Below are 26,256 nucleotides of genomic sequence, written 5' to 3'. Positions count from 1 at the left end.
CTTGTAACCCTATGAAAAGTGGTTACAAACTAACAGTTAAAATGAACGGTACACAATTCTTTAACTTGTAAACTGGGGCTAGCAATTTCAGAATGGTCTGATTTTTTGCAAGGATGATCCCCTCGCCATAGAGATTACCCTCACAAAAAAATAAGCCCATTCCGAACCTTTTTGCCAATATAAGACAAAACACGTTGTCTAGAATGTTGTCTATGGATCCTGGCCCTTATGCTCATTGCTATGTTTATATTGTTTAGCTTTTTTTTATGTATGTTATTTTGTTGGGAGTTCATAGTTATTCTCACATGAACTGTCATAATTTATCCATTTCCTAGAGAGAACTAATTGTTACTTTGTGGAACCTGTTTGTTAGCCACACACAGAGCATTGGGTTGCTGTCTTACACATTTTTGAGGAGCACTGGCAAGCAAGATATTGTAGTTCCTATTGTGAGAGTTTTTTCCTTTTTCTTTCTTTTTTCCTTTTATTATTGTTACTTCCATGATATTAAATGACATCATTGCACATATTTATTACCCCAAAAATAACATGTAGTTACAAAAACCATATCACATGACAAGTTGCAATAATTTTGATAAATATTCTTTATCATACGTTATCTTACCTTTGAAAAACGACTTATAGTAACCTTTTTGTATTGATGTTTTGGACCATGCTTGCATCACTTTTTTAATGCTTACATTAGAAATCTCTATGTCGAAATAAACAAATAAACTTTGGTAATTACTACCTTGGTTTATAGTTTTGTACCGTGTTGGATCAATTCGATAGAGACATACTCATTTCGGTCAAAACATTGATCACTACCTTATGTCTATTTCCTGATAGAAACAGTGCTTCGAGATGAGATTTTAGACCTTGAGTATTACCTTATTTCTTTGTTCAAATATTTTCTTGTGAAGACAAATGATTATATATTTCTGTAGCTTTAAAGTGCAAACCTTAGACCATTAGCAGCACTATAATCTTTCACTTGTCTAGTTATTGCATCCCATTTGTTAATCTTTATTTCTTATTCTTCTACCCATCTCTTCCCACAGCATGTGTCACCTGGAAAATTTTCAATGAATTTCCACTTAAATATTACTTTTGTTAGGATTTTCAAGGCATTTTAGCAGAAACGACCAATGCACTAAGACGCTTGATTGATCATATCTAATGGTATGTTCTCACCATGCAATACAATATCAAGTGTTGTACGAGATCTAATTGTCAATCACAACACAATCTATAAGGTCCCACAATGCACTATGTATTTCCACAAGATATCGCCACATACAGCAGATCGATGCACAAAATATAATGATATGCTAGGTCTCACTGATTGATAAATTAAGCCGAAGCAAAAGAAATAAAAATGTTTCTCTCGATTCATGCTGTGTTTGCTCTGTGTCATTCTTTGGCTGCTCAATTAAAGAAGAAACTTTCTATGTTTAAGAAAACTTTTGACGTTTTAAGTGATTTGTGTGTCACGGAAACTTAAATGAGATTGCTTTTGGGTTTATCCTCTAGTTTGATTAATGATGATTTTCTCTAATCCACAAGGTTGTGGGTCAATGCCAGGCTGTTACTTCTGGAAAAAAAGAAAAAGTTATATAATGAAGTTTTAGGGAATAGTTTTTCGAAATAGAAAAAAATGAACAGATAAAAATAATTTAGAAAAAATATTGGTTGTTGTCTTGATCTCCTTGCATCCTGCACTAGTCAAAAAGTCTTATTTGAGAATGTAAATCAAGAAAATTGATTATTATTTTTGTGTGTGTGTGTGGGATAAAGCTACTGTAGCCCTACTTCTAAAGTCTTATTTTTTTCTGCATGTGGCTGCCATGTATGTTGAACACATAAGCTTGACTACGAGAAAGGAGGAAAAGTCTGGAACAAGTTGGTGAGGTCATCTCCTGGTGATTGGGATAGAAATGTAGAAATGATAGTGCAGTGGTCTCCTTATTCAAGTGAAGCAGATCTTTTTCACCAGGTGATTCTTCTTTTTCTACTTTGATAATATTTACTTTTTGCAATGCTTAGGCTTTTAGGAAAAACTCGATATTTTTGGTGAATGTTGAAGGTGATATCATTTTAATCATTTTGTGTTAATCACTATAAAACTAGACTGAAGTCAAGGTATGTAATCAACTTGAAAATATGATGGTTTTATCCAATTTTCACCAAAACTTGAAGGGATTACTCAAAATTGTCCAACCTTAAGTAAATGGTGTGATATATGCATAGTCATTATATTATGAATCATGACCTGCAACTCATCAAAAAACAGATGATCCCAGTTGTGTAAATACAAAATCCCATGATCGAGACATGTCCTTAGGTTTAGCATCAATGACATATGGTACCATCAATACATCAGTAAATATCAACCAGGATTTCGTGTTTATATGATCGGGACCGTGTTTTTTTATTTATTTATAAGTTACACATAAATTTGGAGGGGTGATATTGAAAAATGAGTAGTAAAGAAAGAAAATAAAGTTGGAGGAGTATTCTTGGAAAGGGGTTAGAAGAGGAAAGAAAATAAGTTGAAAGGGTACTTTTGGAAAGTAATAGAAGAGGTAAGGTAATAAATTTAAAAGTTTTCCTTGAGATTCAAAGCGAGATTAAATCTCTGTCCCTTGTGTATTAGTCATTTCATTTATGCATCTTTTTTCATGTCAAACATCTTTGAAATGGGAAGACTTTTTTTTCTTTTTTCTTTTTTACATAGTATTGTACTCAATGTCTAGTGTTGTTGCTTGTTAGGAGTATGGAATCTTTTAGTTTTTGTTGTGGATCGTTAACCAAAACAGAGATTATTTAACCATGATGTTGTTATTGAAGTATGTTCACAATAGCATGAAAGGAGGGTGAATTAAATATGTTCGAGAAGTATTCAAAGGATTTTATATGTTGAGTTTAACACACGAGACAAAGGAATATGTCTATGGGACTGGACCTTGTGGTCTTTTGCATGCCTAATTATATGGATGTGGAAACCTCTAGAAGAAGACTCACAGGTCTTGCCAATAGGTTGTTGGAAATTGGGAATGACATACCCGTGAGTCGATCATAAGGCATTATCAACCTTCTTTTAGCATGAATGTGATGCAGGACCGTGAATGTTACCCTATGATGATGAATCTGAGATCAAACTTAATTACTATAAGCAATGTAAACATAAATTGTGAGTTCAAACATTCATAGATATGCAAGAGAATCTAAGCGATAATAAAAAATTCCTAAAGTTGGTCAGAATCTTGTAGTAATAGCAATTCAAGTACTAACAATGGGTTTCAATGGAATACAAGTCTTCTTCTAGCCTAGGGTTTCGATTAGATGCTCAAAATAGATTTCTATTCAATTTCAATGCAAATATAACCAAATAAGTGGTGTTGATTTATTGGAGAATAAGTTAAAAAGATTTGGAGTTGTTGTAGGCTATAAAAAACATAAGGTGATTAGATTTTGGTTGGTTGTTAAGGTATTGGAAAACTAGTAAGGCTTGAAAAATAAATGTTTAAGGTGGTTTGGAACAATTCGGTTTGAGTAAGGAAGGTTAGGTTGGGTTTTTATGGGTATTAGGGTTAGCTTTCAATGGATGAAGGAATTACGATGAGGTCTTGGATTATAAAATGGATTTGCTAGGGTTTATGGATGGTTTAAAGGGGTCAAAATAGAAAATTAAAAAGAAAGTGAGAAAGAAGAAGTTAAAAAAACAGTAGATACCTACCTTGATAGAGAAAAATAATGGTATTTTGGACTCACTTCAAAATGGCCTCACACCACACCCATTGTTGGGAAGACCAAAATTCAAATTCTATTTTTATTCATCATTAGAGAAAATAATGTGGAACACAAATCAAGTCAACGGTCAAGGGTTCCAACAAAAAATTTGTAATTATTTAGGTTCACTTAATTGGGCTTAGATTTATCATTCAGGATTATTTTAGATTTAGTTTTTTTTTTTAGTTTTGAATTGTTTTAAGATTTTTTTTTATAATGTTTTTTGGGCTTATTTTCATGTTTTATTGGCTATGGCCTTAGTATAATATTTAGGGGCATTTTAGTAATTTTCGTTTGTTTTTTTTATTTAAGTTTATTAAGATTTGAAAATTATGAAAGAATTACAAAAATAGGTTATTTATTTGGTATTTTAGTTTGATTAAGATTCTTGACTTTATTTTCTTTATATAGATTGTATTAGGTTTTTTTTTTTTAATGAAGATTTTGATGAATAAAGAACAAGTTTCTTTCATTGAGTGAAGTGAGTTCTCCATCATTCTTGATATGATTTTAAGAAACCCTTAGTGTAATTCTAAGGTTCTATTCTATCCCTTCTCTTTTCTCTTCTAATCTTTATTTTTTTTTTCTTTTTATTATTTTCTCTTAACTTTCTTGAATTCTTGGTTTTTGACTCGTGAATTCTTGATTCTTGATTTTTTATTCTTGAAACCCATTTTATTTTATCCTTTAGTATTTTTCCATTTTCTTTAATCCTTTTTTATTAATCTCTTTTTCTAACCTATCCTATACCATGTCACTTAACTCCAACTAAATACCCTAAATCTTCTTTATTCGTAATTTCAAAATGTTGTAATTGGAAAATTGTATTTTACATTTCAACATATAGCCAATTGGGATTTTGGAAACCCTTCTCTTATTGTCGCCCAAATCCTTACCCAAAATTCTAAACCAAATTCCCTAAATCCCATATTTTCTTTTCTTCCCTCATCGTCCTGTTTTAGAAAATTACAACCATGAACATGTATTTATAATGTTCTCTAAACCCTAAATCTAATCTCGACCATCCAACTAATATAATAAGATCCAATGGTTGTAAATAAAACTTAAACAACTTAAATAAAAAAAATAAAAAAAAATACTATATATGTCTCAATCCTGTAATTTTATTTCTTTTGAATTTCCTGCCTATGAAAGCTCATTAAAAAATCATTATAAAGTTATCAAATTGCCTCCAAACACCTATACTAATACCATAGGCTCATAATACCTGAAAATAACCCTCAATACCCATCCTTAAAACACTAAAATATTTTCGTAACATAAACTAAATAAAAATATGAAATATAATGACCCAATGAGAAGGGTCCAATGGTGCTAGTCCATAAATTTCATGTCCACACTTCGTCCATCTGCAACTCTGAATGTCTTTTCCTCTAGAATATTTTGAAGGGAATGCTCGTGACATCCTCATCACCTCTCTTTGACTGAGAAGAGCTCGCTTTTGGTGAGATGAAATTGTGTTACCTCTCCAATATGTCTGGATCAATCCGCTGTAACTGTCTCTATAATCCATGTGTTATTTGAATTTGGTCTGTTTCTTCACTTCACGAGATATTTTTGATAATCTCCATGCTAGTGGAGACCACTGGGTGATCCATGATATTCTTTATTTTTTCACTAATGTGGGTAAAGTAGGTACTGGAGGTTAAGGTTGAGAAAACTAGGATGGTATGTATTGTGGGTCAGATGAGGTCTTAATGGCTAAATCAGTAGTAGGTCTACATGATCAGGTGAAATTGGGATTGTTTGGATAGGATCAAGGGTACGACTCGGGTGAGGATTACTAGGTACAATCATTGAGCCATGAAAATGAACTAAGTCCTCAACATTGAAAGTCTGAATGATCCCCATGTCTATCGGAAGACCCACTAGATAAATCTGCATAGTAAATAGGTAGACGTGTAAACAGGGGATGAGTACTTGTGTTAAAACCGTCCAGTGAAAATGCGTTTTCAAATGTGTAAAGTGTAGATTTCAAACATATCCACTTACAATCTGTGAAACCGTAACTTGAGAGCGAGTATGCCTACCCTCCATCATAGTTTGGGTTACTAAGGGTAAGACATCACACCACAAGGTCTCTTTGTAAGATGAAAACTGAATGAGGACCTGACACCTTTGGGAAATTGGGATAGATGATGTATCTACCCATGCGACTCTGTAAGGCTAGGGGTGGGATACATGAGTTACACCAAAAGCAAGATATGGTATGAGTTGATACAATGTACATGCAACTCCCGCTATCTATAATGACTTTACATTTCTTCTCCCCACACTTAGTATAAGTATGGAAGATAGAAGTCTTGCGCCAGTCATCTGTTTTCTTCTCCTGTTCTAGGGCACACCTAACTACTTAGACTCTTGTGACCTCATTAAGGTACGGGGCATGCCTAACACAACCCAAGTAACTATCAGGGTCATCATAACCCTCCTTGTCACTAGCACCAACCTCAAGATTATAGACTTCCTCATCAAGTCTAATCTGATCATCTTCACCCTTTTCTGCTTAATCTATCAACAATGTTTTGTTGAGGTCTCTAAAGGGGCATTGATATGCATGGTATCCATAACCATGGTACTTGTAACATTTTTCTTTGTCGTCCCCTTGTTGACGCTCACCAACTATGGCTTTTCCTTTGTCATCATTGACATTGGAAGTAGTGCCTATCTAAATCTTGGGTGGCAGATTTCTTGGGTTATGTTTGGCTCCAGGAGCAATAGGTTGAAACTCTTGACCACAAGGATCAAATCGATTGAGTAGTTGCGGTTTCAAATACCTCTCTAACTCTTGCACCATCTGATATGCATGATCTAAGGTGTTAACATCATGGGGAATGAGCTCTCTGTAAAGCTCAGGACGTAACCCATCCTAAATCTAAGGTCACACGGGGATTTTCATTGACATCGCATCACATCACATCGCATCATGTACTCATCAAATTTCGTGATGTATTCATTGGTAGTCATAGATCCCTAACAATGGATTTTCCATTGGTCTAGAAGTCTCTCTTGATAGGATAAGGGAAGATATTTCTCCTTGAGCTTCTCTTTCATCTCAGTCCAATTGACAATGGGATATTCATCAACTCTCTCAATTCTCCATTCAACATTAGTCCAATAGAGTTTGGCTTGGCCCACTAATTTCATCTTGGCAAACCTCACTATACAACCTTCAAACATCTCATGCCAGTAAAAAAAATGGTACATGTCTGATAACCAATCAAGAAAGGCCTTTAGGTCAAGTTGTCCATCAAAGTTTGGGGCCTCAATCTTGACGTTATGCGTAACTCTATCATTGGGATCATAAGGATACCGAACCTCAACACACCGTGGTGGAGTCAATCTACCTCGTCCTTCGCTTTGACCTAAACTTGGACCTCTACCTTGACCTCCAATATGGAGCTCAGTGTCATTTAAGGCATTAGGGCTCTTTTGTAAGGCAAACTCCAAAGCTGTCAAACAGGTATTGATCTCGGTCGTATTTTGAGCCACACAGTTTGAAAGTGCTGCCACTACTCGGGTAAGTTTAACGAGATCCATCTCAGGGTGGTCACCCTTAACACTATGAGTGAACATATGCAACCTAATATTATGGTTTCCTAAAAGTTAATGCAACGCACAAGGTAATCTGTATGAATCCTAATCTAAATGTGTGACAACAATAACCCTAAGTTAAAGCTAGGCTTTGATATCAAAGTTGATGTAAGACCGTGGATGTTACCCTAGGATGATCAATTTGAGATCAGACTTAATTACTATAAGCAATGTAAACATATCGTGAGCTCATACATTCATAGATATGCAAGAGAATCCAAGGTTGGTCACAATCCCACAGTAATAGCAATTCAAGCCTCGGATTTCAATTAGATTCAAAATAGATTTCTTAGTTTTTTTTTAAATGGGGAAGCTGGACTTGAACCCACGACCTCAAAGTTGGATTTCTAAGTTCAATTTCAATGCAAAAATAACCAAATAAGTAGTGCTGATATTTTGGACAAGAAGTTCAAAAGGTTTGGAGAAGTTTTAGGCTAAAAAAACGGAAGGTGGTTAGGTTTTGGTTGGTTGTCATGGTGTTGGACATCAAGTAGGGCTTGAAAAATAAAGGCTTAAGGTGGTTCGGAACGATTCGATTCGAGTAGGGAAGGGTTAGGTTGGGTTTTTATGGGTTTTAGGTTTAAGTTTCAATGGATGAAGGAATTTTGATGGGGTTTTGGGTTATAGAATGGATTGGTTAGGGTTTATGAATGGTTTTGAAGTGGTCAAAATAGAAAATTAAAAAGAATGTAAGAAAAAAGATGTTAAGAAAACAGTAAATACCTATCTTGATAGAGAAAACGAATATTATTTTCGACTCATTCCAAAATGGCCTCACATCACACCCATTGCTGGGAAGATCAAAGCTCAAATTCTATTTTTATTCATCATTAGAGAAAATTATGTACTTATAATTTTCTCTAGACCCTAAATCTAATCTCAACCATTCAACTAAAATAATGAGATCCAATGGTTGTAAATAATATTTAAACAACTTAAATAAAACAAAATAAAAATACCATTTATGTCCGAATCCCATAACTTTATTTCCCTTGAATTTTCAGCCAATGAAAACTCACTAAGAAATATTATAAAATTACCAAATTGCCCATAAATACTTGTACTAACACCATAGGTTAATAATATATGAAAATAACCCCAAATACTCATCCTAAACATTAAAATACTCTCTTAACATAAACTAAATAAAAAACATGAAATCTAATGATCCAATGGGAAGGGTCCATGTAATGGTGCTCATCCATAAATTTCACGTGCACACTCCATCCATTCACAATGACTTTGAATGTCTTTTTCTCTTCTGGAACACTCTGAATGGTATGCTCGTGATTGTCATTGTCTACTCAAGCAAAAGATTGTCATAGTCACACCAGTTGTAACAGAGATATTCTAAATGATTTGGTCTTCGATGTACACTCTATTCACCATGTATGCTTTCAGATCATGCTAATTTTCTCTAGAGTCGTGTTGGAGTAACATTGAAATGTACATCGATTCTCACATTGCTGTTGTGGTGGTGCACACATAACCATAGATGCTCTTCACTCATATCTCGAGGAAAAGCATTTATGGTTTCTAATGTTACTTCAGCATTTTCCTTTTGTCTATGTGTGATGGCATATTTTCTCAGCTATTTTCATGCAAGAACGTATCTTATGTTAGCCTTCTTAAACCAATTCTTCTACTTTTTCTTGTTTGATGCACTTGTCCCCACCCCTTCTCTTCCTCAATTGTGGAATTTGTTAACACCATGGGAAACTATGATTTTATGAGATTACTGTCTGGGAGTAAAATAAGCTAAATTGAATTATACCAGTGTGGCTTAATTAATCCTTGTGTTAAAAATTATCTTCAATCTTAATTAACTTTATTTTAAAAAAATATATTCAATTAAATTGTTGTATTACTTTTGCAGTTCAATTTGATGAATGATCAAGGTACACGTATAATCATTTACAATCTCTGGGAGGATGATCAAGGAGAACTGGAACTTGATTTTGATACTGATCGATATGTATGTCTTCTCTACCCCTTGCACTTATTTGCCTAGTTACAAAAAATTCCATTTTTTCTGTTTTTGAAAAAGTCTAGAACACGTTTTGTACCTCAACGGTTAAAACAATAAATAAAGGGAACTTAATTTTCTTTAAAATAAAAATGCATTTTATTTACGTTTTAAACATGTTATAAAAACAATTTTTTTAATAATGATAATAATAATAATAATAATAATAATAGTCCATGTTTTTTAGGTATATGGTTAATTTCTATGGCCTTATGGTGGTTCATGATTTAGTTCATAAATGTTGTTTAGTGTGGGAATTGATGATAAGGTCTTGATGTTATGTTTTTTCTTTTTCAATAGTGTGTTATTTTTCTCAAAAGATGCGTTCATGGTTAGACTTTTTTAGCATCATAATATGTATAAGCGTGTGGAAACATGCATAGGTGTTAAATAGTATTATTATGCTAAAAAATATATTGAAAACTTAGAAAAAATGTCTAATATATATATATATATATACATATATATAGGGTAGTGTTCAACAGCCAACGTTAGGGAGCCAAAATTTGTCTCACATGGTTTAAAAGTTTCTGATTGGGCTGATTTTTTGTGAGGATGATTTTTATGGTGAGGAGATCCTCACAAAAAATCGGCCCAATCTGAAACTTCTAACCCCATCAAAAGCTGTTTAGAATTGTGGACCATCAATTTTTTGCCATTAATTTGTAAACCACTTTTGATGGGGTTAGAAGTTTCAGATTGTGCCGATATTTTGTGAGGATAATCTCCTCACCATAGAGATCATACTCACAAAATATCAGCCTATTCCGAAACTTCAAACCCATATAGGGCAAAGGTGCTGGCTCCCTAATGTTGGCTGCCAAATGGGACCCATATATATATATATAGGGTCCCATTCAGCACCAAACATTTTGGCCAACCATTTTTGTCCTACATGGGTTAGAAGTTTTGGAATGGGCTGATTTTTGGTGAGGATGATCTCTACGGTGAGGAGATCATCCTCACCAAAAATCAGCCCATTCCAAAACTTCTAGCCCCATGTTTACAAGTTGAAAAATCGTGGACTGTCCATTTTTTGTATACCATTTTTGATGGGGTTAGAAGTTTTGGAATGGGCTGATTTTTGGTGATGATGATCTCCTCACCGTAGAGATCATCCTCACCAAAAATCAGCCCATTCCAAAACTTCTAACCCATGTTTTGAAAAATGTTTGGTGCTGAACATTTCCCATATATATATATATATGAGTTTTGCTGGAGTGACCTCAGGATTGTACCTCATATGGCACATCCTGCCGTGAAAGTGTGTGGGAACCTTAGATACTTTTTCACTCATATCTTGATGAAAAGCTTCTATGGCTCCTATACACTTTCACGTTAGGATGTGCGATATGAGGTACAATCTTGAGGTCACTTCAGCATTATTCTATATATATATATAATAGTTTTTTTTTTTATAATTTATAATAATTATTTTTTCCCATTTTGTTCTTGTTTCTTCCCATTTTTTTTCCTGTTTTTTTCCAAAGTTTTCCCTTACCGATTTAAACCCTTGATAATTTCATGAATTACATAATGATTGGTCTTTTATTTTATTTTATTTTTTAGTGAATTGATTGGCAGTTCTTCTGAGTGAAAGTTGGCACTTATTTTTTTTTTATCGATAAAAGTTGGCACTTATGATATTTGAATGGAATTACTCTTAACTGGCATAGGTTACTCATGACATTAATGATGTAATTGAAATGACAGGACATTCAAATTAGAGGTGTCAATCGAGATGAGAAGAAGATAGAATTGGCAAAGCAATTCCCCAACTCCAGACATTTCCTTACTTATCGAAATTCATTGAGGGTATCTTTCTGCTATTCTTAATAGAGTTGTGGTAATCTGATGCCCCCCTTTGACATATGCCCCCGTCACAGAACCGTAGATCATTTGCCTCGGGATACATAAGAAAAAGATTTATGGTTCTGTGTATCCCGAGGCACATGATCTACAGTTTTGTGATTGGGGCGTATGTCAGAGGGAGACGTCAGAAAATCATTATTCTTCTTAATATTCTCTGTGGTTGAAATTCTCTCAACTTCTTACCTGATTTGAATAGCTAATAATTGAGTACCTTCATGCATCTTTCTTGCTTCTGTTTAGTCCTCTAATCATGGTTATTCTCTCTCTCGCTCAACATATATTTTTATACCAATGTTTACAGTCTCTCTCTCTCTCTCTCTGAACATATATTTTCATCTCAATGTTTACAGAGCTATGCATCAATTATCTATCTCAGACTTCCACCTGGCTTCCGGATTGTTTTGCGTGGAAAAGATGTTGAGCACCATAACTTAGTGAATGATATGATGATAATTCAAAAGATTACATACAAGCCGCAGGCGGGTGCTGATGGTGTTCCAAAGAATCCAAATGTAATTTATTTTCATAGTGAACATTTCATTTGATTTCCTTGAATGCTTTTGGCATTAATTCCAACTAAACCTTGATTGCGTACTTCCTGGATATTAGATGGTTGCTGTCGTGACAATTGGGTTTGTAAAGGATGCGAAAAATCATCTTGATGTTCAAGGATTTAATGTTTATCACAAGAATCGGCTTATTAAGGTTTGTCTTTCCCATGCTTGATCAGGATCTTAGTCAATATGATTAATATTTGGCTTGTTCCCATTGTTTTATTTGGTAGCACATACATTCTTATGAGGATGGGGAGCCATTTCATGAACTGTTCTTACCTGAAAGTGTTATTATTTTGTTAGCCATTCTGGAGAGTTTGGAATACCGCAGGAAGTGATGGACGTGGAGTTATAGGTATTAGTTCTGTGTTTGTAATCTTGATTTTACATCGACTAGCTAATGTCATACTCATTTCAAATGCAATTTCTTTCCATTCCCCAGGTGTATTAGAGGCTAATTTTGTTGAGCCAGCTCATGATAAGCAAGGATTCGAGCGTACAACAGTGCTTTCAAGACTTGAAGCACGATTAATACAGATGCAAAAGACATATTGGTTTGTTTTCATCTTTACTTTGGATTGGGATGCAAGGAAGTTGATGTAATCAGATCTGAAAATTTCGACTAATTTTTGTGAAAATTTCAAGAGAAGTAGAAAAGTTAAGTTGGAAGAGAAAACTCTCTTGAATCTATTTCATTCAACTAAAAATTGATTTACAACTACATTTGATGACCTATTTATAGGTAAAACATAAACATAACAGCCCAAGTGAAATGACTACACTACCTTTACATGAACACTTGCAACAACAAAAGAAAACTAAAGAGAAAACAAAAATACTAAGTAACTCCAATAACTAACTATTTCAGGTTGTTACTAACAGAAGTAATAAACAATTAACTAACTATAACAGAAATAACAAACAAATGGGAACAAACACAACACTATATGTAGAAGACAACAAACTTATGCACTACATCAGACTCCCCCTCTAAAGAAAAACCTGTCCTCAAGTTGGAGGAGCATCAATATCGCCCATGTCAACGGCATAATAAGCAACAAGATGCTTCATATTAAAGAAATTAGAAATATTGAAATGTCCAATCATTGGTAGCTAAGTCCAATCTCCCTCACTTTGATGATTAGGAACAAGGAGAGCTTTCCTCATCTTGAGTGCTAACGCTTCTTCTTCTTTAAAATCTTCAATTTCTTTATTTAGGGGCTGGTCATAGATGAGTAGCTCTTTTATTGGTTTTGTTTCCACAATTTCCTCACTTTGATGCTTATGAGCAATGAGAGTTTTCCTTATCATGAGTGCTAGTCCCTCTTCTTAATCAAGATCTCTACCAATGTCCTCACTGGGAGGTTCATCATAGATGAGTAGCTCTTCATTTGGTTCTGATTCCACTATTTCCTTCAATAAAAGTGCTTTATTGTGATGACCATTTATCTTCCTTATAGTCTGAAGACTTGTGCCCAGACTCCCCACATTTGTAACACTTGAAGTTTGCTACCTTGGAACTAATTTCCAGCCCCAAATCGATTTTTATTAGACTAATTAGGGACAATAGGAATAGATTGTTCTTGTTGTCCAACCCCGGCAATATCACTTTTATTCATACTCGACGAGTTGCCAACCATGATATCAACACGAAATGGTTGTCTTGCCATAGAGTTACCTTGAGGTTGTTGTCCATACCTTGGTATACTTTTACTTTGCTGCTTTTCCACCAACAAAGTTCGATTATGAGCCTCCGAAACTGTCCACAAATTTTGTAGACTGAGTAAGGATATCTTGAATAGAAGGCCTCAAGCTATTAAGATACATTGCAGTCATTTGTTTTTCGGTTTCGTTCAAATCAATTCTTTCTAAGAATTGATAGAACTCCTCGATGTATTCAGCCATACTCCTATGTTGTCGAAGATTGTGCAAGGCTTTATACATGGTTTGCATGTAATTGCAAGGAAGAAATTGATCCTGAGCTTCTTGTTCATCTTGCACCAATCCTTGATATTCCATTTGACTCTTTGAACTTGACTCAGTCACAATTGTTTCTATCATGCGGAGGCTCTTCCCTTGAGTTTGATGGAAACTAATTTCACCTTTCGTTGCTTAGAAACCTCAATATACTCCAAAACTCATTCAAGAATATTAATTCAAGCAACAATTCCTTCGGATTGAGTCTACCTTGAAATTCTGGTAGATCTACTATTCTCCAATTGGAAATTACTACTTTCATTCATCCCCAAAGGATCTTCGAAGCTGGTGGAGCTTGAGTTAGAAGTATCATCGTCTTCAGATGTAGAACGAGGAGTTTGAAGCCTTCGAGGTTGCTTCATTGGAGGTTGAAGGCACTGAACCATTTTAGTTAAAGCCTCAACTTGTCTTCGAAGGTGTTCCATCTCATCTTGTGGATTAAGATGTTGTGCTGCCATGTTTCCTTCCCAATTAATGGCGACATTGGCGCGTCCCCGACCACGTTGATTTCATCCTCGTGGTTGTCGATTCATTTTGAACATCTGATGACACAACTTCTGAATCGAATCACCAACTTCAACAGATCTGAAAATCTGCAATTTCAACATATCTGAAATTGGAAACAGATCTGAAAATTTGCAATTTCAACAAGTCTGTAATTTGAAACTGATCTGAAAAATCTACAACTTCTACATATGTGAAATTGAAAACAGTTGTGAAAATCTTCAATGTTCAACAACTTTGAAATTGGAAAAAGATCTGAAAATCTACAATCGTCAGCAGATCTGAAATTAGATTGAATTCCCTTCTCTCTGATACCAAATGATGCAATTAGATCTGGAAATTTGGACTAATTTGTGTGAAAACTTCAAGAGAAGTTAAGTTGAAAGAAAAAACTCTCTCCTGAATATATTTCATTCAACTAAAAACTGATTTACAACTACATTTGATAGCCTATTCATAAGTAAAACAGAAACATAACAGCCCAAGTGAAATGACTACACTACCCTTACACGAACACTTAAACCAACAAAGTAAAACTAAAGAGAAACTAACAATACTAAATTCCAACAAACAACTAACTATTTCAGGTTGTTACTAACAAAAGTAACAAAAAATTAACTAACTCGCTCCAACAACCAACTATAACAGAAATAACAAACAAATGAAAACTAACACACAACACTAAGTGTAGAAGACGAAAACCTTATGCACTGCATCAGAGGTTTCATCAGTGTATTAATTTATGTCCACTGTTTTATTCAGGTCCACTTTATGCCATAAAATTGGCTATGCTCCCCGGCGTAATAAAAAGCTTCTAAATGAGTCTGCAGGTATCTTATGCAGTACTTATTTATTTTGTTCAAATTTGGATTGTGAAGATAATCTTGTTTTCATCATATCCTTGCCTTTTTTAGTTGATATATGATAAACTTTTTTTTGATAATTTGATATATGATAATACTACAGAGAATTCACCTGAGTATCTTCTGCGACAATCATCTAGACATTCAAAGAAATCTAATTCCCTTCCAAATAGAGACAAGTGTCATGCCAGTCTAAATCACAAGAAGATAGGAAGAAAACATCCCATAGAATCTACTAAAACATGGGATCCCAAACATGGAAACACTAAAGATGGAGGCAATTCAAGTTCTTCTGAACCAGCATCACCTTTTGCAGACAATGATAGTGATTGTGAGATGCAAACCATCCCTCCCAGCAGAGAACCAACTGATACTCAGAAATCTTTAAAGAAAGAGAGCTCTCGTTTTACTCGATCCTTTTCTCAGAATTCAGAAAATAGTGGAATGGAGTTAGATCATGCATCAAGTGGAAGAAATGTTCAAACTGCTACATGTTTGCAGCCAATGGTAATTTCGACTCTTTAGTGCCTGTTATTGTACATGAGTTATGTTTCAGGTAAAGCCATATTGCCAATTGATAACCTAATTTTTTGAGCTTTCATTTCTTGTTACTATGCCATGATTTTTCCATTTACAGTATTCTCTTCGATATTAACGGCTTTTGTCAGCAATATCACAATATTAATCTTTTGGGCCTCAAAAAGCGAGTCTAAGCATCCCTGTTATCTTTCTGATGAATTTGATTGTATATTCTGAGTACTGCCATGGAAGTGAGGCAACGGGCTTTAGTGTTTGAATAGTATTCTACTCTATCGGAAATTTGACCGATTGTTGACCGAGTCCTAATGTGAAGTGGCCATAATTCATTATGTTTCAGGGTTTGCACATTAACATTTTTTAATTGTTTCTTTGTTCCACAGGCATCTGTTGTTACACATATTGGAGATGGATGTGTTCCTAACTCGGATGCACCTGGTCTAAATCAGTTGAATGTAGAGAATCGCAAATTAAAGGACAGGTGGATATGTTCCTCCCTTATTGAACTTCTGTTTGCTTGCTATAATACCTCCGGACCTAATTCTTACAATGTTTACACTCCATAGACTAAAGAAAATGGAGGAGTCATTCAAGCGTGAGTTAGAGTTTGAAAGAGATCGGAGAAAATCACTGGAGTCCCTATTAAATGGACATCCTTCTAACTCAGATGCGCATAGTCTAGATCAGTTGAAAATTGAGAACCATGAACTTAAGGAGAGGTGGTTATTCTGTCTCCATGTTCTTTCATTTTATGTTTCTTTGATCATATATTTTGAGTTCCAAGCCCAACCATCCAAACATGCTCTGTTTTGTAGGTTAAAGAAAAGGGAGGAGGTGTTCTTGTCTGATTTACAGTTTGAAAAAGATAAGTGTAAAGCACTAGAAGCTCAAGTAAGTGTGCTTGGTACCCTTTACCAACATATTAGGCCAATATTTCCCCCTTCCATCTGTTCAGATTTTTTGCTTCATTTTTTATATTTCACTTGTCTGAACATAATTTCAAAGATCCTGCACTGCTTCACGGAAGACAGTCATGGGTTATCTGTCTATGCACATGGAGAGTAAAGACGGCCATTTGATAAGTTCCAACTAAGAAATCTGGGCCAGAGTCATGAGGCCATATGGATGATCATAATCATTCAATATTGTGCATTCTTTTGGCCATTCGTGGAACATATTAGACTAAGATCTAGAGAACAAGTGTGGTAACCATCTTGTGATCAAATTGAAGTTGACATTGAAGTTGACATTGGGCATTGGACATTGTTTCGAAAAAACGGATGAGTATAGGTTGACTTGAGCTATTCGTCTTGGACTCAGAGGCCTCTAAATGATTTTTGCCTTTGGGAATTTCACCATCTTAATGACTTGTCAAAAACCGGTTTAACTCGGGTACATTTTGAAAAACTCTTCTGAGTTGATTGTTACGATGTTTATGAATATTAATTGTTTGTTATCAATATAAAATGAAATTTTGTAATCGATATACAAATATAAACTATGTTTAAGAATTTAAGTTTTTGTGATCAATATATGTAGCATCTGTTAATCAAAGCATTGTAGAGAGGATGTTGAGATGGATGAGTGAAAATATTAGAAATGAATGCATTTGACAAAATGCGTTGAAACAATTGAAACTAAGAGAAAGTCGATTGAAACGATTGGGGCGTGTTCGACGAAGACCAATTATGACTACAATTAGAAGAAATATTCGAGTTGCAGAGAACCCAAAAGAACATGGGTGGAATTGGTGAAAGCGTATATGAATTCACTTTTGATAACAAAAGACTTGACTCTAGACATGGTGGAATATAAGAGCAAGATTTGTTGAGGTCGGGAGCAGAAGACACAAGGTCAAAGTCGGTACCAAAAGGCATAAGGTCAGGGGGATTCTCTCTCAAATGGTATGCCATGACATACCATGCCAAATCTCTTATTTGGCAGGATATGAGTGTGATTTTGGAAGGATTTCATTGTTAGAATGTCACCAAATCAGAAATGGCTCTAATTAAGCAAGGTTTCTTAACGAGGATAGGAAAAATGTGGAAAGGGTAATTTAATTAGAGTTTCTTTTCTAGGGTTAGGGTTTTTTCTGTTTAAAGTTCTAAAGACCATTGTAAAAGGAGAGGAGAGGAAAAAAGAGGGAGGAGAAGAAATCATGTAATGAGGAGATTCATCATAGTGGAATGGTTCTCCGAGCCCATGGACATAGTCACATTTTTTGAATGACGTAAAAACCTTCCGTGTTCTCTATTTTCTTTGTTTTTTTCTATTATTATGTGAGTTTAATGGTGTGATCTTAATCCAAATCATAATTTCGAGGTCTGTCACAAAAAGCACCTTTAGAATTGGCGCCGTCTATAGGAATTGGGGAATGTTGTGACATGAGCTTTTTGACGTGTTCCTAACTGAGCCTATGATGCACTCCTTATGGTGTTGTACTCCTACCATATTCATGTGGTATACCCTTGTTGTGTGGAGAAAACCTTGAAGATGATAGTGTTGTTGACAGTAACAACTTTTTCTTCATGCTACGGCATGTGCATACCCACACATGTTCCTTCTTCTATATGCTACCACACACCACGTGACAGTGTAACCCACGCGTTACCATGTCTCACTCTTCTTTATTTTTTCTGCAGCAACCATTACAGAAGACATTGATTCAATCGCGGCCATTGACTTCTTAACGTATCGAAATCAGTTTTTTCTTTCCTTGAAAAATAACGTATTGTCCTTTTCTTCAGATCTGGGTCTCCTCACCAAAAATCTTGTTCATCAAAGAACAAATCTGATTATTTTATCGCAGTACTCACCCAACTTGCTAATAGAATCTGACTAACAAACTGTCATCCTTGGATGAAACTAGATCGAAACCCTAAACTTGTCGAGGGTTGATCTTTGTGTAGTCCCTAACCTCGACCATTCTGCATGGTTTCTAGTGCTTCTATATTCGTTTCCCACGGATGACACCAATTGTAGAGGTGTTTTTTTGTATTACACCTCGAGGTCATAATTTGGGTCAAGATCACACCATTAAACCCACAAAATAATAGAAAAGGCAAAGAAAATAGAGAACACGAGAGGTTTTTACATGGTTTGGCAAACATGCCTACGTTTATGGCCTCGGAGAGTCATTCCACTATAATGAATCTCTCCATTACATATTCTCTTCTCTCCTCCCCTTTTGCAATTGCCTTTAGCATTTTAAATAGGTAAAAATAATAATAATTGACCGTAATTAGAATACCCTTTCCACATTTTTCCCTATCCCCATTAAGAAATCTTGCTTTGGTAACATTCTAATAATGAAATTCCGCTAAATAAGAGATTTGGCGTGATCTGTCATGGTACACCATTCGAGAGAGAATCCCCTCGACCTTATGTCTTCTAGTACCATCCCTGACCTTGCATCTTCTGGTCCCAACCTCATGTCTTCTAGTACCAAGCTCTTAATTCTCTCGATTTTGTCTTCTTGTTTCCATCCTTCCTTTACCTCGAGCTCTATGCTGACCTCCTCAAACCTCTAAGCTCAGAGTGTCCTTAACAAGTCAGAACAATGTATAACCCCAGTTGAGATTGCTCCCTGACCTTCCTACCATGTTGGTTCATCAGCTCCCGATTCAAATAATGCCATGTGTGTCCATCTCGATCCTTTCCAAATCTTTTTTTGTGTTAAGGCTTTGTTGTTATCATTGTTGAATAAATCAAGGATTTTTGGCACTTGCTTTACTTGACAAAAAATCTAAGTTTCATTGATCTTTTAGATAAGATAGAGAGATAAATAGGGGGGGTTGTCCCACACCTTGGAGATGAGTACTTGGAGGTTGGGTAGACATGATAATTATGTCCCACAATTATGATTACAATTTTCTAGTCACTTTAGGCTTAGATTAATTTTTCTTTTAGTTTTCTTAGTTGTTAAGCTTTATAATAAGTATGGGTAGGTAGGGTATTTATTTTTGTTGAATGTAATTAAGTAAATGTGTGATTTAGGTTTAGGAGAGAATCCTATAAATAAAGGTAGCTAGGGATGTCTTCTATAGGGTTAAGAGTTGGAGTTAGAAATGATGATTAATGGGAAATAATAGACTTGTTCTCTCATTCAATCTGTGGATTGAAAATGTAGATGGGCTTCAGTGGCACTCGAAGTTGCTCCATCCACTTGGTTTGCAGTTTGAATTTTTTAAACCTTCAGGTTATATCGGCAACTGCAGTTGCTCTTCTATCTAAATAAAAAGGGGGTCGTGGGGCAGAATGTAGTTTGTGGATGATTTCATTTCACTGTCACATGGGAGCCACCCATCCCCTTAATTGAATTAGTCCCACAATGGATACTGCAGACTAACATGATTTTATCTGGTCAATACCATTTCGGTAGGGTGGTTAGAGGCATGTCTCGTACATGGGCATGGATTGGAGTCCCGAGGACACTTGTAGTCCTTTTTATTTGAAGATGATCATGTCCTTTGATAGGATTTATTTTGTGAGTGGCCTTTGCCCAACCAATGTCAATTAATGTGGTGTTTTCTGTTTCTCTCTGTATTAATAGCTTAAGGAATTAGAGCTAAAGATTGAAGTGATGAACAAAGAACAAGAAGCACTGATTGATATATTTTCGGAGGAAAGGGACCGGCGATGCACTGAGGAGGAGAATCTAAGGAAGAAGTTGAAGGTGTGGAAGCAGTTTAATCCATTTGTTAAGTCTCATTTTTCTTCTGCTGTTCACTCTATTTCTCTGTGGTTTAAGTTCATCAGGAAAATCTTTTGTTTTTCTTGAAGGTTGCTTCTAACACCATACAAGAGTTGCTAGATAAGCTGAGGCTACTGGAGAATATGAAGTCCCTTAATGGCAAACTAGAATGATGACTTTTTAGTCTCAATGTAGCTTTCTATGATGATGGTTGGTTTCGTAACCCTCGGAGATGCTTTTGTTACTGATTCAATTTGGCGATGATTCGACCCAATCTCAGAATCTCCAAATTGGGAAATCTCGTTCTTTGAATGCTCAGTCAACACTTACCTCTGTTTACCCCCACCTGTTTATTAATATCTTGGAAGTGATGGAGATATTATCTAGAAGCAGTGGAAGCTTTAGCTGAGTTGTTTATATCTTTGTATTATGTAAGATGACTATTGTTTTGCTTTATTGTTCTTGTATCAGAACACTAGATTACACATTCCATGTCTCCAGGCCCTTTAGGAAAAAATTTCAATCTTAATATTATTCAGGAGCACTTGTAGTCTGTTATGTATCGTTGCATTCCAAAAATTAAAAGATTGTACTCACTTTAATCTTCTTTTACCAAAGCCCTGTGATTGTTTGTGGTTGTCGCCTTTCCCATCTCCATTAAAGAAGAGAGGATTACACTCCCATCTTCTTTGTTTTTCTTTTTCATCATGTTCAACTAATTCGCACTTCATATGATCATCAAGAGAATTAGAGAGGAAAGATGAAGTGAGTTGAAATTGTAAGACTTATCTTGTTGAAAGAGATCTTTAAGATTGCTCCCATGAGGAGTATTTAGTAGGATTAAGATTGAGATTTTATAAGGAAAAAAAGAAATGTATTTTTTTAAGGTAAGGATGCAATTGGCAATTACTTGTCATCTGCAGGTAGTCGGTTCCTTTCAATGTTTCACCCTTTGGTCCCTACTTTTAAAGTTTATCTGTAATCACTTATTCAATCTCCAGTAAAAAAATCATCTTTAGTAAACATCAAAGATTTTGTCTCCATCAACCCCTCCATCCTCAAGAATGAGATCGAATTTTTGACTTATGAAAATCAAGGGTTTTTGGCAAGGGGTTGAATTTTGAGTCAAATAGATTTATTAAGTTATCGTAGAGTTTGACGATGATAGATTTTTTTGTTTTGTTTATTTATTTATTTTTAAAGAAAAAAAAAGAAAGGTTTCTAGTTTAGAGTTTGAAGTTGAGGGTATTTAGGTCATTTGTTAATTTGTGGAAGAGATTACTAAACTGAAAAGGATCAATTTGAACACACGTAGTATGTCAAATATTGACCAAAACATGTTTAGAAAAGGGGAGGGGAGGGGGGGCGTTATTTGTACCCACCATTTTGCTCAGCTCACCCATTTTATTGCTTTCACCCATAAAAAAGTAATTGTTGTCTACAATACCACTTTTACTCATACACCCACCAGTGCAACCGAATGTCATTGTCTCTTCCTACTATTCTTCTTCTCCCACTCTTTCTCATTCCCCTCTCCTTTGTTCTCGTTCTTCTTCACATCTACGTAAATTTCAACTATGATTTCAATGAAGAATCTGTGGGACAAGAAGTAATACCCTTAGAGGTTGCATAATAAGTTAGCAATGATCGAGAAAAGCTCAATTCCAAATTTCAGAGTTGTTAGAAAATTTCGGTTGAGGAAAATAAAAATTGATACCAATTGAGTATCAAATTATCCAACATAGATTCAGTAGGATTCTATCAAAACTACCTTACAGGACTCAGTAAGGTCCTACATTATCTCAATTGATAGGTTTCTATCGAGTCCTTTCAAATAATTAAGTAGAAATCTATTGAGTCTCAATGAAAATTATCAGTATCTTCTTAACAAAAAATTTTATGTGGGTCTGGTAAGTACTACTTGTTAGAAAATAGTTTTTAAGTGGGTGAGACGAGCAAAAAAAAATGAGTGCAAGTAGCACGCCCTTCAAAAATTTAGGGACTAGAGTGGGTGCGAAATGTAAACAATAAAGTGCGAAGTTCAAATGTATCTTCCGATGCAAAGCACTTTCAAACCCACCTTGATTTTCTTCTTTTATAATTTAAAATTGTAGTCTGTATAAAATCACAAAATTGGATCGGTTGACGACAACATGACAATTGGCTTTTTTTATAGCTGCTATTGGCACCCCAACTTTTAGTCATTACACCTCCATTAAACAAACAAAAAAAAGAGTCAATAATTGAGAAATAATAGAAGTTCTAGTGCCGCCAATAAAAACTCTCTTAGATTTATATTTGTTAGATTTAAGATTTTAAATTAGACTAATCCTAATTGTAAACAAGTGTTGTTTGAATGTGTTATAGACTTAATAGTTCTTTGTAACATTGAGGAAATATAACTTGAATCTAACTTTTGTAATGCTAGAAATGGTGTATTTTAATCTTTAAATAAGGTGTACTCAATAATTTAAGAAATTGTCATGTACTAAGTAAAAATTGGGTACCAACACCAATTCTTTCTTTTTATGAAAATGAACTTAAATGAAAGGAGGTATTCAAATCTAACGAGTAGCAATCATGGTTTCAAAACTCGTTCGAGATCGAGAGATATCGCCCGAGTCATCTCGATATCAGGCATGAACAAGATGGGCGTACAATTTAACTTTTAGAACGAGTTTATTTTTTAAAAATTTGGGACAAAACATTTCAAACGTATCGTAAAACTTATCTGAAACAACTCGATATTTGACATGAATGAAACGAGACGTGACGTTAAAAGAGTTTTAAAACCACTAAAGTCACTAATCAGGCCAATATTTTTATCCTTAGTGTCATAAGAGTTGACTCAATGGACAAGGCAAGACATTTTTTTTTTTTTTTATTAATATGCACAAGGGGAGTAAATTCCGTGTTGGACCCACAGTAGACAAGACACGTGTCTGCTTTACAGGCCGTAATAGTGTTTTTCGCTGTTAATGTTTGTAACAAAATTATCGTCTGGTCATGGAAGGTGGGTCCACACAACTTTCAGCTATTTTCCTGTCAAATCATGTTTGTACCTACCCATACGATATAAAAGATGACGGTTTTGATTGGACACACATTCACACGTGGGAAAGCGTCTAACACTCTATTTTCATAGGTCAACAACACATTTCCCGATAAGTTATAGTTGCTTTTTGTAAATGACTAAACAACCCCCTCCCTTTCATGCAATGTGTTCCGGGTTTTGGGGTAATTAAGACATACCACATGGCCATGGTCTTCCATGGAAAATTTTCCTAAGAGAATACCTTCGACTTCAAAACCATTGTTGGTTTTTTTTTTTCTTAAAATTTATATTTATAAGGCATTAAAATAAAAAAAAGAAAAAATTATTTAAAGGACCCTGACGTAACGATAATTTTTTTAAATAGTCCTAAAGCTTTGAGTGGTCTCTTAAGAGTATTGGTGGCAATGCTTCGTGTCATATTGATGTAAGATTATTATGAAAATTTACCAAATGCAAACCTGACCTATTTAATATGTATACCTCACCCAATTTGTATATAAGTTGTTTGATAAAATTCTAATAAAAAAATAAATTATATTTTCACTATTAAAAATAAAATATTATAATTAAAAATAAAGTTATACTATTATAAACTAAGTTTAATGGTAAAAATAACTTTCTTTTGATTTTTTTTTTTAATTTCATAAAATATTATCCTTTACAAGTATGTGGCATTAGATCATGTCTTTGGATGTCATAAGGCGATGTGGTAAAAAAGCTTTCCTTATTAACTTAGCAAGGAAAGTAATTTTCATTGTTATTATTATTATTTTTTTGTCTAAACAATATGTATTTGTTTCGATTTTGATTTCAATCTAATTCATGTTAAATGAGTACCCATTGACTACCTTAATAATAATTGACTGATGATCTCGCAAGTGTTTACTATTATAATGAGTGAAGGGGGAGTAGAAGTGGTTTTGTACTAAATTTTGGATCCCACAAACGCCCCCACCTTGACATATAAAATTAATATAATTAAGGTCATTTTGTTAAAAATCGAGAAAATTACAATGACCCAAAAATTAGATTCTTAGGGCGTGTTTGATTTTAAGGCAAATACCATGGCAAATCATTTACCGTGGAAAATTAGTAATTTAACATGTTTGACAACAAAGTAAATTATAAATGCGGGGAAAAGGATTTGCCAGGCCCATAAGATTTGACACTTCAAGCAGAATATCTTTATTTTGGTAAAAAGAAACCAATGAAATTGTAAAGCACACCTCTATAATCCCAATAAATAAGGTTTTTTGTTATTAGAACTAACAAATATTCTTTTTTAACAATAAAATCATCAAAAAAATCACTTTGATTAGGATTTTAAATTACAAATAAACCTACCACCTTCTAGTTTAATTAAAAATAAATAAATAAAATTAACTACAAAATATGTAGAAGGTTGAATTTTTTTAATTGTCATTAGTCTAATTAGTTTAATTGAAAATAATAAAAAATAATTTTATTTTACAATTTTTTTAGTATTTATTTTTAACATTTTGTAAAGGTTATTTTATCATTTTTTAAATGTAATTATTGTTAGTATTTTTTTTTTTAAATAATATTTGAATGTAGATAGCAAACCTAAATAAAAGAATAATTTAAGTATGATATTTAATATATGGATGAGTTATCATTTAAAACCATAGATTAATTTTATTTTTAATATTATTTAAATGTTATTTTATCATTTGATAAAAGTTTGTATTTTTTATATTAAATGATAAAACAATATTTAAAAAACTTCAAAAATAAAATTAATCTAATTTTTCTACATGAATTTTCATGACATGCAGAAACGGTGGAAAAAGATTCACCTCTGCATTATTTGCTTGATAAATCATTTGCCACGTAAATATTTTTCCTTGAAATCAAATGTGCCCTTAGTTTTCAAATTAAAATTACAAAAGGTCAAAAATAAATAAAAGTTAATTCTAAAATCATGTTGGTTAGTTTTTAAAATTAAAAAATATATATATATTCTTTTTATTATAAAATCTTCGAAACTACCATTTAATTAATATTTTTAATTATATATAGAGATGTGTGTATCTAAAAATATATTTTTTTAACAAAAACTCAAAAGTTGAAGACAGGTTGATTAACTGGCTAAAGGGGGAAAAAAATACCTTTTTCAGCTAAGTATTGTGGGCTGTATTTTGATCATTTTATTTTTCATATAACCCTTAATTAAAGGCATCATAAGTTTGAAATGCAGGAGGTATTTCAAATATTCAATAAAATCAGGGTGTTGATCCAAATTAACCAATATTTTTGTTAAGTTTTTAACCAAATCAGAACACTTTATATTAATTGCCGATGATCGATCCCATCATTTAGGACTGGCCCACATCAAGCGAACTGATGAAACTGGAAAGGAAAGTAAAATGACAAAAGCACCCCTACCGTAAGCAACCTTCTTATGAAGTTTTGTTGGATTCATTTGTCAAAATTATAAACATGTTTGACAATTTGGTCATTTCCTAAACGGCATACGAACAGTTTAGAGTTTTGACACGCACGGCTGCTTTTAATGCTCTCTCAGCTAAGCTACAATTCAAGCTATATAGGGGTAGTTTTGTAAATAAAGATAAACTCCCTATTTGCAAACGAAAAGTAGCTTTAAAGGTTAAAATGGCAAATCTGGAATTTCTCTTCGAACGTAGCCATCATCGAGGCAATTAACATGCCACGTGCAGTTTAACCATGATTAATTTAACTTTAACTGTAGGTTAAAGAAAATTGTATATAAATATCTGTCTCAAAAC

General features: G+C 34.1%; 1 protein-coding gene across 1 annotated transcript in view; it reads left to right on the top strand.

Moving 5' to 3' along the window:
* LOC147398438 (protein MICRORCHIDIA 7-like) overlaps positions 1-21,050 on the top strand; it is a 42,560-nt gene extending 21,510 nt beyond the window's left edge. Inside the window, exons 7-21 of the mRNA XM_086447630.1 lie at positions 374-449; positions 1,868-1,996; positions 9,284-9,382; positions 11,147-11,248; positions 11,656-11,817; positions 11,915-12,010; positions 12,163-12,214; positions 12,302-12,413; positions 15,103-15,170; positions 15,307-15,710; positions 16,124-16,221; positions 16,307-16,459; positions 16,556-16,631; positions 20,293-20,415; positions 20,523-21,050. Of these exons, the coding sequence (XP_086303756.1) occupies positions 374-449; positions 1,868-1,996; positions 9,284-9,382; positions 11,147-11,248; positions 11,656-11,817; positions 11,915-12,010; positions 12,163-12,214; positions 12,302-12,413; positions 15,103-15,170; positions 15,307-15,710; positions 16,124-16,221; positions 16,307-16,459; positions 16,556-16,631; positions 20,293-20,415; positions 20,523-20,606 (1,834 nt within the window). The 3' untranslated portion in view covers positions 20,607-21,050. The remainder of the gene's footprint in view (positions 1-373; positions 450-1,867; positions 1,997-9,283; positions 9,383-11,146; positions 11,249-11,655; positions 11,818-11,914; positions 12,011-12,162; positions 12,215-12,301; positions 12,414-15,102; positions 15,171-15,306; positions 15,711-16,123; positions 16,222-16,306; positions 16,460-16,555; positions 16,632-20,292; positions 20,416-20,522) is intronic.
* The last annotated feature ends 5,206 nt before the right edge of the window (positions 21,051-26,256 follow it).

Source organism: Akebia trifoliata, chromosome 7, assembly GCF_017979445.1.
Source record: "Akebia trifoliata isolate Shusen 1 chromosome 7, ASM1797944v1, whole genome shotgun sequence".
Classification (NCBI taxonomy): domain Eukaryota; kingdom Viridiplantae; phylum Streptophyta; class Magnoliopsida; order Ranunculales; family Lardizabalaceae; genus Akebia; species Akebia trifoliata.
The sequence above is the reverse complement of the archived record's forward strand: the minus strand, read 5'-3'. Positions and strand labels throughout refer to the sequence as shown.